The sequence below is a fragment of the Fukomys damarensis genome, unplaced genomic scaffold (assembly GCF_012274545.1).
Source record: "Fukomys damarensis isolate Sample0158 unplaced genomic scaffold, DMR_v1.0_HiC HiC_scaffold_15, whole genome shotgun sequence".
Classification (NCBI taxonomy): Eukaryota; Metazoa; Chordata; class Mammalia; order Rodentia; family Bathyergidae; genus Fukomys; species Fukomys damarensis.
The window spans coordinates 62858624-62872497 of NW_022900927.1; the positions used below are offsets into that span (position 1 = coordinate 62858624).

Sequence of the window (13874 nt, forward strand, 5' to 3'; positions counted from 1 at the left end):
GGGTGTGTGTGTGTGTGTGTGTGTGTGTGTGTGTGTGTCCACAGGCAGAAGCTGGGAGGACGGGATGTATTCTTAGGGTACGAGGCTCTAATAAAACCTTGTGACCAGGTAACTGCCCGCCCTGCCCTTGGGAAAGTCCCTCAAACTGGTAAAATATGGGAGAAGCAGACAGCTGGGCCTTCCAGGTTGGACACAATTCTGAAACCACTGCCTAGTTAACTAAAGTCGAAGGGTTCTGCAGAAGTACCCGCTTCCTGCTAAACATACCCGGAACTGAGGTCCATCTCTGTGGGGGTGGAGATTGTCATCAACATATGCACAAAAGGAAACGTATGATAGGAGAGCGTAGCAGCACCAGCTCACTGTGGAGGTACGAGGCAAGTGTGTCTTGTTACTTCCGCAGTTAAACTACTCTGCCTGGGGCTCCAGTGAGGGCCAGACGGACCCAGAGGCCGTAGTCTAGCCACGTCCGCTTTGGGATCTCCCATAAAACTTGGGAGGACCTTCCGTCCACAGGCTAACCTGACCCTCACCATTGCAGTCAGGAATCTCCAAGGACCCGCCAGATACTTCTGAGAGTCAAGAATATAAACTAAACGGAGAGCTTACACTGCCTTCCAATAACTGCCAGCCGGCCCACCATGACCCTGGCTGGGGACCGTGACTTTGGAGCTCCCTGAGCAGGTAAAGGAATACTAAAGACCCAAAAGAGGGAGTGTAGCAGTTTCTGTAAGGCATTTTTAGAACAACCTACCCATCACGCCCTCGTGTGTACATTCAAAAATCGTGTGTAAAACAAGCGAATCATTCAACAATAGTCAATAATCAAAGACTACGATGAATATTATGGAGACATAAGGTGAACGTAACCCACATACAGAGGAAGGCTCATCCGTGAATACATTAGCGACTATTGGTCAGCGCACGTGTTCCGGATCAAAACCTGGAAAAGAGATCAGTGTCAGCCACATTCCAGGCTCTAGGCAGGCACCTACGCTCCCGGGGAACCTGTTTGTTACCCACTGCAGCCGCTCTACACCCTGGGGCTCACGCTCGCCAGGCCTGGGCTTAGGTTGTCGCCGGCTCTCCACGATCACACGCAGCCGGCTGAGGCAGGCATGCCGCAGGTTCGCCACCCCTGGTTGAGGCATCTCTCTGGGGGCTTCTTCTGGCTGCTTACCTTGTGGAAGAAACTACGCCTTGCCAGGGCTCAGCCATTTGCTGCAACTCACAAAACTTGCAACTGAAAATCCAAGGTGGGAGGACGCGAGTGGAGTGGTACCGTGCGCCTGGCTCCTGTGGCGGGCATTTGCTGGCTGCCTGACTCCGTGGGCCGCGCCCACCCAGCGCTCCGCAGCAGGTTGTTCCTTCGTGGCTCCAGAGGCGCCCAGGGCCCTGCTCTGCTCCAAAGCATTGGCCCAGTCAGACACTGAGCCAGCTCGGCTGGACTTGAGCTGGTGCCGCTGCTGTGAAACACCGAGACCAGAGCCCAGCACGTGTCTGGGTCCTGGGCCTGGCAGAGATCCGAGCTGCAGGGCCCTTCAGGGTGAAGCCAGTTTGAGCCACTTGCAGAGAGGGTTGGGACCGAAGACGGTTTTTTTCTTCCACAACGACACAGTGGCTCCAAGGCAGGGCTTGGTGCAGCCAGCACAGGTGAGATTTCTCCCAGCCCTGGGCACTGAATTTGCACGTCCACTCCCCACTGCCTGCCTTGTTAGGAGCACTGTGGCCGCTGGGTGCCTGAGGGCATCTCAGAGTGCGCCACCTGATCCACCCCACATCCCACACTGGTCCGCAGGGTCACGGGATCTTCTGAGCAACCTGACAAGACACAGGTCAGCTTTTACCCCTCCCAAATGCAGTGACATTCTACTCTTTGTCCAACTGTAGGCAGGTTGCAGATGCCCTACTGCCATTGTTCTTTCCTTTTTGTTTGGTTTTTGGTTTTTTGAGACAGGGTCTCACTATGTAGTTGAGACTGACCTGGAACTCACTATGTAGCCCAGGCTGGTCTCGAACTCACAGTGATCCTCCTGCCTCAGCCTCCTGAGTGCTGGGATTACAGTGCATGCATCATCATGCTCTGTTTTTGTACCAGGGACAGAACTCAGGACCCCTAGCTTACCAGGCGGGCGCTGTTCCACTGAGCCACATCCCCGGCCTCCGCTCTTTCTTTTTTAATCTGGCCTCATACCCACATGGTGCTGTTTTCGAAAATAAAGGCGATTGCTTTCACATGTAAGGCAACATGACCCCAGGCAGTGCTGAGTGTAACTCAAATGTTAACACTCCTGGTCAACTTCAGACAGTGTAAAGTCTGACTTCCGCAGCCCCGGCATGGGGCCCTGAGTCCTGCATTTCTAACAGGTTTCCTGAGTCACACTTGGGAGTAAAGGTGAAGGGAACAGGCAGGGGTTTTAGAATCAGAGACCTGGGCTCAGTTCCTGGATTGGTCCCTTACTGTTATGTGACCCTGGCAAGTCACTTAACCACGGTAGAGCAGCTTTCACGAGCTTATCTGCAAAATCAAAATTATAATACCTACCTTGAAGAGCTAAGCCTTACAGACCAAATGTGATAATATCCACAAATCACCAGACAATATTTTTTTCTTTTGAGACAGGGTCTTGCTGTGTAGTCCAGGCTGGTCCTGAACTCACTATGTAGCCCAGGCTGGCCTTGAGTTCATAGTGATCCTCCTGCCTCAGCCTCCTGAGCTGGGCTTAGAGGTGTGCGCCACCATGCACAGCACCAGGCAATGAATAAAAGCTGGTTCTCTTTCCTTTTGCTCAGGGCTCTCAACCTTGGCACGCTGGCATTCCCACGGTAGGGGGCCCCCTGTGCACTGTGGGCAGTTAGCAGTGACCCTGGCCACTACCCCCTGGAGGCCAGCAGCTCCCCTCCACTAGTGACACCAAAAGTGACTCCAGAAAAGGCGCAGTGTCCGGCAGGTTCCCTGCTGGAGAATACTGGCCCCGGACCCGCATGTTAACTGCCAGGGGTTCGGAGTCTGCTCCAAGCGCAACTCCCTCAGTTATCTTTCCTGACCTGTTCTTGGTTCCTATTTGGTTTCAGAAATCTTCAAAATGGGAAAAATACGTGGCGCAGGAATAGGATAACAATTTTAAGCACTCAAGGAGTATTCTCACTTCAAAGTTCCTTCCCTAGGGAGCCGCACAACATGAAGCTGCAGGTGATGTCTGAGTTCGCTGTCTCTGTCGTTCCTAACCTGCATCTTGGTCTTTAAAGTGACTGGGTTAGGATTCTCTTTTATAGCTGACCGGTCCTTGAAAACCAACTCATCCAAGGCATGGAGAGGTCTACAAAATTGACAGGGAGCCCTTCACTAATACAGTGGGCCCTTGACTCCCGAACTCAGTTTGTTCTCCAGTCAACTGAAGGCTCGGGCTCCTCTGCACAGCCTTCAGTCTCTCCTGTACACAGGCGGATCTTGGTGTGCTCAGAGACGCCGGCCCAGGGTCTCTCAGTGAGCCCCACGCAGGAAGGAATGCTGTCATGTTCCTTCCAGAGCTCTTTAGGGTTCAATCTGTATCTGAGACCATGCGGAAGCACAAGCGGCCAGCATCTGAGTCGTAACTCAAGGCTTTGGTCGTAAGTTAAAACTCAACTTCCAGTCATGACCCGAGTTGTTTGCACGTCAGGCCAGTCGTAACTCGAGGGTCCACTGTAACTTTAGCCCTAGGTTCTCGGATCTGCAGTCTTCCCTCCTGGCTCACCCTGAGGACACCCACTCCTCCTCCTGTCTAAAGCCTGCGGCAACACGGTGGAAATTCTGAGATTGGGTCTCTTCCCACAGCACCTCTTGGAGGATCCTGCTCGTCCAGCTGCACGAGGTCTCCAGGGCCCACAGATACCGATGTTCTATGAATGAACTGGCCAGGCGGGCCACTGGGCGGGCAGGAAGGGCTGTGCGTTCCCCCGGTGGGCAGAGGAAGCAGGGACGTGGCTGTCCACAGAGTGGAGACCAGAGCACTGACCAGGTCAGCGGGGAGGGGTCTCTGGACTTGGCTGAGGGAGGTGCTGGGTGCCGAAGTCCCTCTTCTAAAGCTCAGAGTGGAGCACACGTAAGGCAGAAAGAGTGCCCGGGGTTTTCAAAGGAACCCAGTGCACCCTCTCTCTTGGCCCAGAGGATGTCTCAGGTCTTTTAGACCTATTTTCATCCTGGGGCATCCAGCAACACCACTGCTTTTAAGTCTTCCTCCTGATTATGGAAATCTTTCCCGCAAATTGTTCCTTTTGTGTTGTCATTTGACATTGAGGGACATCAACCATTTGAAGATCAGAGTTGAAAAGCAATCCAAGTTAGGCCTGAAAGAGAAACAAACATACTCATTTCAGGACTGCAGGTGGCGCTCTCGGGTCTCCTGCGAGAGGCTGGGACAACTGGGAAGTGGACACTGGCCTCGCTTCTCCCCCGCCTCCAGGGTCCTCCAGCCAGCTGTGGTCCCTTCTGCCGCAGGCGAATTTGGAAATGACGCAGGATGACTCGCTGATGGTGCGAAAGGAGGGCAAGTCCAGGAGAGGAGGCCACCGTATGAAGGGGCAGAGTGAGCCAAGCGGGACTCGGGACGGCGGCCGGAGCCAGAATGAAAACAGGCCTAAAGCCGAGGTGGGCAGGAGAAACAAATCTAGGCAGCCGAAGGTCCAAGGCCAAGACTGGCTGGCGGCTGAGAGGAAGCCTCATTCTAGGAAACTGGAGGAATCGGGCCGTTGTTTTATATTGTGCATCCTGCAGGCTTTTAGGACATGCCCTTCACCTACACGTGCCGGATCTAAGTCCCCTGGGCTAACGGAAGACACCCCTCTGAGGGCAGGAAGGGTGAGCGACATGTCCAGAACCAGGCAGGTGGCAAGCAGAGAGCCGTGATGGTAACGCCGGTCCACCAAACCCTGGGACACGTGTGTTGTGATGCCGCCATCGTGCAGTGGCCGTGACAACAGCAGCAGTCCGTGGGCAGACAGCTCTCCCGTAAGCAGTGTTAAATAAATAGGTGGCGATTTAGAAATAAAATTAAGCCACCATTTTATACCATCTTACAAAAAAAAATTGAAAAGATGACGTAATAAACACCACATGTGTTTTATTAATAGACTTCTTGCCTGTTGTGTGGGGGCCATGGATAGATTATTGCTCCTTGCGAAAACCTACGGTCTCCCATTTCCATGAGAAATGGTTTGTTTTTGTTTTTGTTTTGTTTTGTTTTGTTTTGTTGAGAGAAGTTCTCACTGTGCAGCCCCAGCTGTCCTTACACTCACAGCAATCCTCCTGCCTCAGCCTCTTGAATGGCATGTGTCACCACACCCAGCCAGCTAGAGGTCACTGTGGCTTTTTCACTACCACGTCTCCAACACAGGGAAGCTGACAGGCGCAGAGAGGGTACAAGGGAAATGGGAAATAATTGCTGAATGACAGAATTTAAAATATTTCTTAAATAAGAACATAAACATCCAACCTGAAGAGAACTACTAAAACTTACAAGCTTGTCAAAGAAATCATAAAATAAAAGATGAGAGCTGGGGATTTAGGCACTGCACCTGCCTCACAAGTTCTAGGTCCTGAGCTTGATCCCTGCTGCCAAAAAAAAAAAAAATGATGAACAGATATAATTGCATTTTTAAAAATATTAAAATGCAAATGATGGGCCAGGGATTGGGCTCAGTGGTTCTGCCACCTGCCTCACAAGTTCAGGGACCCAAGTTCGATCCCCACTACTAAAAAAAAAAAAAAATGATGAACAGAAACAATTGCATATTTAAAAATATTAAAATGCAAATGATGGGCCAGGGATTGGGCTCAGTGGTTCTGCCACCTGCCTCACAAGTTCAGGGACCCAAGTTCGATCCCCACTACTAAAAAAAAAAAAAAATGATGAACAGAAACAATTGCATATTTAAAAATATTAAAATGCAAATGATGGGCCAGGGATTGGGCTCAGTGGTTCTGCCACCTGCCTCACAAGTTCAGGGACCCAAGTTCGATCCCCACTACTAAAAAAAAAAAAAAATGATGAACAGAAACAATTGCATATTTAAAAATATTAAAATGCAAATGATGGGCCAGGGATTGGGCTCAGTGGTTCTGCCACCTGCCTCACAAGTTCAGGGACCCAAGTTCGATCCCCACTACTAAAAAAAAAAAAAAATGATGAACAGAAACAATTGCATATTTAAAAATATTAAAATGCAAATGATGGGCCAGGGATTGGGCTCAGTGGTTCTGCCACCTGCCTCACAAGTTCAGGGACCCAAGTTCGATCCCCACTACTAAAAAAAAAAAAAAATGATGAACAGAAACAATTGCATATTTAAAAATATTAAAATGCAAATGATGGGCCAGGGATTGGGCTCAGTGGTTCTGCCACCTGCCTCACAAGTTCAGGGACCCAAGTTCGATCCCCACTACTAAAAAAAAAAAAAAATGATGAACAGAAACAATTGCATATTTAAAAATATTAAAATGCAAATGATGGGCCAGGGATTGGGCTCAGTGGTTCTGCCACCTGCCTCACAAGTTCAGGGACCCAAGTTCGATCCCCACTACTAAAAAAAAAAAAAAATGATGAACAGAAACAATTGCATATTTAAAAATATTAAAATGCAAATGATGGGCCAGGGATTGGGCTCAGTGGTTCTGCCACCTGCCTCACAAGTTCAGGGACCCAAGTTCGATCCCCACTACTAAAAAAAAAAAAAAAAGAATTATAGCTGGGCATGGTGGCGCCACACACCTGTAATCCCAGCACTCATGAAGCTGAGGCAGGAGGATTGCTGTGAGTTCGAGACCAGCCTGGGCTACATAGTGCGTTTCAGGTCAGTCTCAACTACATAGTGAGACCCCGTCTCAAAAAACAAACAAACAAACAAAAAAAAAACCCATAAAAATAAAAAATAAAAGGCAAATGGTCTGCCTTCGGTTCTAGGCCAGCCTGGGCTACACAGTGAGTTCAAGGTTAGCCTGAGCCATATAGCAGACCTTGTTTCTAAAAAAGAAAATGGTAAACTGCAAAAAATACTTGCCACAAAAAAAGTATCATTATCTTGAAAACAATAGTAACATCTTAGTAGATACAGATCAGCAAAAGACGCAAATAGACAAAAAAGAAAAATATAAGAATACATAAAAACTCAACTTTTCTAGAATACAAAAAAAAATCCAAAATAAGCAATGATATAAATTTAATTGTGGCTAAATATTGGTGAAACATATATGTATCTATGGAATGGAAAATTGGCAATTTTGGAAAGCTACTTGGCAATATATTTCAAAATATATTAATATATATATATTAAAACACACACACATATGGTGATACTGGCAATTGAACCTTGAACCGAGCACCTTCATACCAAGCTGCACCTCTATCCCTTTCTTTAAATTATGAGACAGGGGGCCGGGGATTTAGCTCAGCGGTTCGGTGGCCTGCCTCGCAAGCGCAAGGACCCAAGTTCGATCCCCGGTACCAAAAAATAAAAAAAATAAATAAAATAAATAAAAAAATTATGAGACAGGGCCTCACTAAGCTGCTAAATTGCCCAGGCTGGGCTTAAACTTGGGATTGTCCTGCCTCAGCCTCGAAGAGCTCTGGGATTGCAGGTGTGGGCCACCAAGCCCAGCTGCGCCTACAGTCTTTGACTCAGTGATTCTACTCCGCCGTGAGAATCCCTCCCAAGGAACTACTCTGAGTGGAGAAAAACTAGACAGTAAGATGCCATTTCTCTAGTATAGAAAAAGCAAGCAAACTAGTGGACTTTGCTAAAAAAAAAAATGAGGAGTAAAGGGCCAGGGATAGTGGTTCCGCCACCTGCCTCACAAGCATAAGGTCCTGAGTTCCAGCCCGGTACCAAAACAGAAATGAGGAGTAAAGTGTCACTGCTCATACAAGTAGTCAGTCCATTTACTAAAATACAGTTCTGCATTCCTGCTTCAGTCAGGGTGGATTAACAGGTCCTGGACTTCCCCGCCACCTGCTGAAAGTTAGAAAAGTGGGCACAGCGGATGAAGGGCTGGCTTCAGGCACCGGGCCGGGACAGTACCCAGAACCATCCCTGGCAAACGGGAATCTCGTTGCCGGGGATGCAGAAACCCAAAAGACTGCCCCAACCACCCTAGTATGGACAAAAGTCAGAAAAGCCATCAAATCACAATGTCCTTGAGCTGGTTGAAGAGCTGAGGTCCCAAAGCAAACAGGTAGGGTGGATTCAGAAGGTGGCCACGAGCCTTCGAGGAGAGGAGGCCTGCACACCCTGGCACCCTCATCGTATTTCCTCAGACCGGCCTCCCACCTGTGATCCCCCTGCCCTAGTCTCCCCAGAAGTAGCTGTGATCACAGATGTTTGCACTGTGACAGTCTGGATAGATAAGTTTTAATTGATCTGTTTTTCAAAGGCACACTCTAGCAAGTTGTCCTTAATCAATAGAAAGTAATCTATAAACTACAACACTCTAAATTTATGAAAGTTTGAAAATTTCTGATTGCAGGTAAGAGAGTCAAAAAACAAAAACCACACACCCTGGGATTTAATTAGCAGATTCAAGTAACATTGTATACATCCAAAATCAATTCCCAAGCAGGGTAAATGAGGTCGGAACTAATGGCGGAGAGGGCTGATAACTCAAAATTGCAGTTAAAATAAGTCAAAGCAAAGATATAATGTTAAAGTTATAATCAGTATCGGAGACACATTTATTTCTTCTAGCCCCAAAGCACACAAGTCCCGTGGTCTGGCAACACTGAGCGTCATACAGACAGCTTGAGGAAAAACCAAAATGTTAGTATGAGAAAGCCATCGTGGTTACTTGTCATCTTCGCTGATTTGGAGAAACAATGGGACCAAGGACTTCTAGGATCGATGTGAAACCAAGCTCTGTCCTGCCAGGATTACCTCACACAGCAAAGGCCACCAGGATTTGAGGGGACAAAACTCCAGAGGGGGAAGGGTGGAGCAGCGAGCCCTCTACTGTCCCTTGCTCTTCCTCTCACAGCATTTGCTCATTCTTATGCTACCCAAAACCAGTATTTTTAGCTGGACCAGGCTCTGATTTCACAGTGCTAGAACTAGAAAGACAAAAACTGCAGTCCCAGGCTCCCCAGAAGGGAGGAAGAGGCCAGGAAAATACCGTAAGCTTCCTGTTAGATTTCCTGGATGTTCAGTCTTGGTTAAGAAAGTCTCTCCCACCCGACCATACATATTTTTAAAAATTGGAATTTTTGGGGGGTTTGGTTTTGTTTTCTTTGTACCAGGGATCGAACTCAGGACTTTGCACTTACAAGGCAGGCGGCAGTACCACTGAGCTAAATCCCAGCCCTGGAATTTATTTTTATATGGTACAAAATAGGAGTTCAATTTCATTTTGCTCAATATGGATAACTAGTCGAGGCTGGCAGCATTTAGCAAATAAGCTCTTCCAGCCCAAACTGAAACATCACTTTCACTCTGTTACACTGAAACGACGTATCTTTGAACTCTCTTGTTGTACTCACCTGCCAATCATTCGACCACTCCCCAAACTCCCATCCCTTTTGATGCGCTGCAACTGAATGCTTCATCTTCGTTTTGTGATCCTGAGCCCACCTCCCTGGGGAAGACGGAAACCATCATGTCAAACTTTTCCTAGTTTCTCCCCAAAACCCAGTGTGGTGGCAGCGGCTCCCAAACGGACCCCAGCGAGTTCCACTGTACCCCAATTCCTATGGCTTTCCTTGCGTTGGCACTATGTGCTTTTTTTGGTTTATTCCTACACATCTTACAGGGTTTGCCTCTGAGTGAAACTGAAAATTTTACATTGCTGTGTGTTATTTTGCAAGACTAGAGGAAGACAACTGATTTTTGTAGATTTAAGGATTTGTTTGTTTGTTTTGGGCAGTACTGGGGATTGAACCCAGGAAGCATTGAGTGACATCCCCAGCCCTATTTATTTGTTTAATTTTGAGATGTGGGTCTCGCTAGGCTGGGCTTCATCTCTGCTGATTTCCCCAGTAGCTGGGATCACAGGCATGCACTACCCTGCCCAGATTTATAGATTGATCTTAAATTCAGTGATTTGCCAGATTCTCCTATTCATTCTGTATACTTTTCTAGAGTCTCTTGGATTTCTGGGATATGTAATCATGTCACCAGAAAGGTGGATTTTGTTTTTTTTTTAATCCATGGAAGAGTAAGTTTTTTTTTTGTTTGTTTTTTTTTTTTTGTACTGGGGATTGAACTTGGGTCCTTGTGCTTGCAAGGCAGGCCACCGAAACGCTGAGCTAAATCCCCAGCCCTAGAATAAGATCTTTTTTTCCATTAAGTTTTTGGTACATTTTAGGTATACAATAGTTACATTCATCATGAGGATCTTGCACCTTTACATGATGTATCTTGGTTCTTATTTTTCCCCATTCCCCTGCCCTCCCTTCACCCCCTCCACCCTTCCCTGTTTACAAAGACTTTGTTTTCATTTTTTCCTCTTCTCATAACTTTCCTTTTCCCTTCTTTCCTTTCCCCTACCCTTCCCACTTCCCCTACTCCTTTAGCCCTTTTCTTCCTATTTCACATTATCAGTTATACAATTTGAGCCTTATTTACACTTTTAGTCTTTCACACCTTTCAAACTAAAGGATTTTGACTTTTCTAGAATGTATGCTAATTGCTTTTCTTACTGTTAGAGCCCCTAAGGCCAGTCTGCTTCCTGATTCTTCCTGAGACGATTTTAGGTTCTCATCTGGAAGGGCAGTTGCTGTTATTTTTTCTCAGCTGAGGTTTGATTCATATATTTTTAAATTCACCCTTGTCACATATACAGTTCGATGAGTTTAACAACAATCAACCTCAAGCTCAAGAGTATTTTCAACGGCTCCAAAATCTCCCTGGCACAACTCCTCTGCAAGTAACTCTTTTGCATCTTTACTTCAGTTTAAATAAAACATTCACACTGGAGGTGCAACTCCACCATTATTACTGGCTCAGCGTCTTTAAGAACAGAGACCACATCTACTGCGTGCTGCTGGTCTTGGTATTTCCAGCCCCCAGCACCACACATGGGGTGTACCAGGGCCTTGACATTTGCTGGATAGTGAGCAAAGGAGCCAATCGACCAAGCAATTCTCAGGGCTCACCGCATTCCTCCGTGCTCCCTGAGGCGTTCCTGCCTCTGTGTTCCTGGTCTGTGTGGTCCTTTCCCGCTACATCTCCCTAGCAAAACAAATTTATGACCCTGACCGCATGTCTGCCTGTCTGATTTTTCCTTCCAAGTTTAACTGAAGGGAAGGCGCCACCTGGCTCAAGCAGCACAGCAGCAAGGTACCATTTCCAGAAGGGGCCCTGAGGACATGGAGCCAAGGACTAAAACTAGGCAGCAAGAAAATCGGATCCCAAGGTAGGAAGCTTACTAACCATCTGGACTCTGTTCCTGGGAAAACAGTGACAGATCAAAAGTTCGAAGAGGTGACGAGAACACAGGGACGAAAGCACAAGAGTAGGAACCTGATAAGCGGCCCACTTTTAAAGAGTGCTCTGCCACGGATCTTGTCTTACTAAGGGGCAGAGCCGAATCAGACAGTGGCCAGCCATCTTCGCCAGCCCGGCTTTTGGGTTCCCACCGTCATCTGCAGGTCTATTTTAGAGGGCAAGTCTCACTCTCGGTTCCCTCCAGGTGCAGGACAAACCACCAAGCCTGACCAGCAAGATGGCATTCGCACTTTCAGAACAGCCTGCTTATGTTTTTAATCAAGAAACGGTGAAAAAGTGGAGATGTCAAATGCAGAAAAGTGAAGGAACTCATCTTTCTCAAAAAAATAGTCAAAATAAAGGTGTCATTGAGATTTCTAAATGTAATTAGCACCCTAATATACCCTATTTTTTAATGCAAGCACGGAAGCATAAAACTTGCTTTGTCAGTTTGCTTACTAATAACAGATGAAGGTAAATCGGGCAGATCTAAATAAGGCACCCCACAATATGTAAACACCGACCACAGAATCAAGATCAGGCAAACAAATAGGGGAAGTTGTAAAAGACTGAAAAGCTTATCTTCACGAATTCTGATGATTATCTCAAAGCAAAGGCAAAAGTCCGTTTTGCTGGAGAAAGCAGTAACAGACGGTGTGGTGTGCATGTCAGAGACCTGTGTGTAGGGGGAGTTCCGGAAAACTTGTCACAGGCGCAAGCTAGGGTGAAGGGCTGCCCCCTTCACAGGAAAGACACCTGCTGGGCCAGGCGCCTTGCCTAAGGCCCGCAGCGCATTTCTATTAAGTTACAAAGCTGCTATCCGATCTCATTTACAGCACCCGGGTTTAGCTCTGAAACATCCACAGGTGCGTCCTTCCGAGTCCGTGCTAGGCCTCACTTGACGGCCGCTCCCCGCCCGATTCACGGCGGCTCCAGGGCCGCCAAGCGCCCCTCTTTGTGCTTTACAGGAGTCGAAGGCATCAAATTTGTTCGCGATCTGCGTCGGGGATGGGAACCCCACCAGTTCCTCCTGCAGACCGAATCAGTGGGGTTCCGGCCGGGGAATACGCAGAGGCGAAGGGTCCAGGAGGCCCGAGGGACGCCCGAGAAGCCAGATTCGGAAAAGCACGTCCGGACCAGAGGCCCAGACTCGGAACGGCCGGCGTCCAGCACACGGGGGCCTGGCTGAGGCGCGGAGGCTTTCTAGACCCACTCCTGAAAGCTGTGCAGACCGGGGGATGCAGGAATAAGCACAGATCTCCACTGCAATCAGAACAAAGTGTAAACCTTAAAACATGCGCTGAGTTTCCCAAACACGCTGGAAAACTTGCAAGATCCAAACAGCGCAACTGACTCAGCACCAGAGACTACGGCTCCCAGCGTTCAATACGGCGCTCGCCTCCTGCGTTGCATGCCGGGAACTGTAGTGTCTCAACCCCCCCCCAAAGCGCTAGGAGGGAGTCTCAAACCCCCAAGTCTTTCTTATTTTCAGAGATACACCACCAAATAGAAGGACGACTGCAAACTTCGCTTTGGAATGGTGCTCAATGTGACCCCAGGTACAGGTAAGGAAAATGGAGAAACTGCGTTGCCATGGCTACTGTTTCCCGTGGTCACGGAATAAACGCTCTCTAGGATCCGGAAGTGGTTCCGCAGCGACCTCTATCACAGGATGGACGTGCTGCGCGCTTACGTTTATTGGACGGCTTCCCTTAGGGGCCAAGACTTTCAAGGCAAATGGGCGGTCTCGTTTGTGAGGGGCCCGCGGAGCCATGTGATTGGGTAAAAGGTGTTTCACGAGACCAATCGGAAGGAGCCACGCTTCGGGCTTCGGCTACCGCACCTGGACAGCTCCGATTGGTGGACTGCAGTCCCCACCTCGCATTCCCATTGGGTACAGAGGGTGCGTGGTGCGGCGCGATTGGTGGGTTCGTGTTTCCCGTCCCCCGCCCGGGATAAGTGGGGGTGAAAAGCGGCCGGAGCTGCTTGGGGTGTAGTGGGCGGACCGCGCTGTTGGAGGTGTGAGGATCTGAGCCCGGGGTGGGGGGGCGGAGGCGGCTCCTGCGATCAAAAGGGACGAGAGGCTCACCTGCCGTGCGCCATGAGGGCCCTGTGGGTGCTGGGCCTGTGCTGCGTCCTGCTGACCTTCGGTGAGTGATCCGCGGGGATCTGCCGCCCTCCTCCGGCGCGGCCGCTTCTCGAAGGTTCTGGGGGCGTTGATCCCGGGAGGGGGCTACCCGAGCCCGCTGGGGGCCGGGGCACATCAACTTTCCTCGAAAGAGCCTCGGGTTGCCTCGCTCCCTCCTGCGTCCGAAGGCGGGGGGCTGCGGTCATTTAAACGCTTAGATCGCGGTCGCGGGTGGGTCCTCTCGCGGCACCGTTGTCGGCCGCCGCGACCTTTGACACTGGGGACCCCGGCTGCCCCG

At 49.0% G+C, this 13874-nt stretch overlaps 1 protein-coding gene and 1 long non-coding RNA gene across 2 annotated transcripts in view; one reads left to right on the top strand and one right to left on the bottom strand.

Moving 5' to 3' along the window:
* Positions 1-2680: 2680 nt before the first annotated feature.
* On the bottom strand, positions 2681-12945 carry LOC104867081. The gene is made up of 3 exons (XR_004517300.1): positions 12125-12945; positions 9504-9598; positions 2681-4329 (listed from the first exon to the last, which is right to left on the bottom strand). It is a non-coding gene; the product is annotated as an uncharacterized LOC104867081 (long non-coding RNA).
* A 474-nt stretch (positions 12946-13419) lies between these two features.
* Positions 13420-13874, top strand: part of Hsp90b1 (heat shock protein 90 beta family member 1) — a 17203-nt gene continuing 16748 nt past the window's right edge. Inside the window, exon 1 of the mRNA XM_010631337.3 lies at positions 13420-13598. Within this exon, the coding sequence (XP_010629639.1) occupies positions 13550-13598 (49 nt within the window). The 5' untranslated portion in view covers positions 13420-13549. The remainder of the gene's footprint in view (positions 13599-13874) is intronic.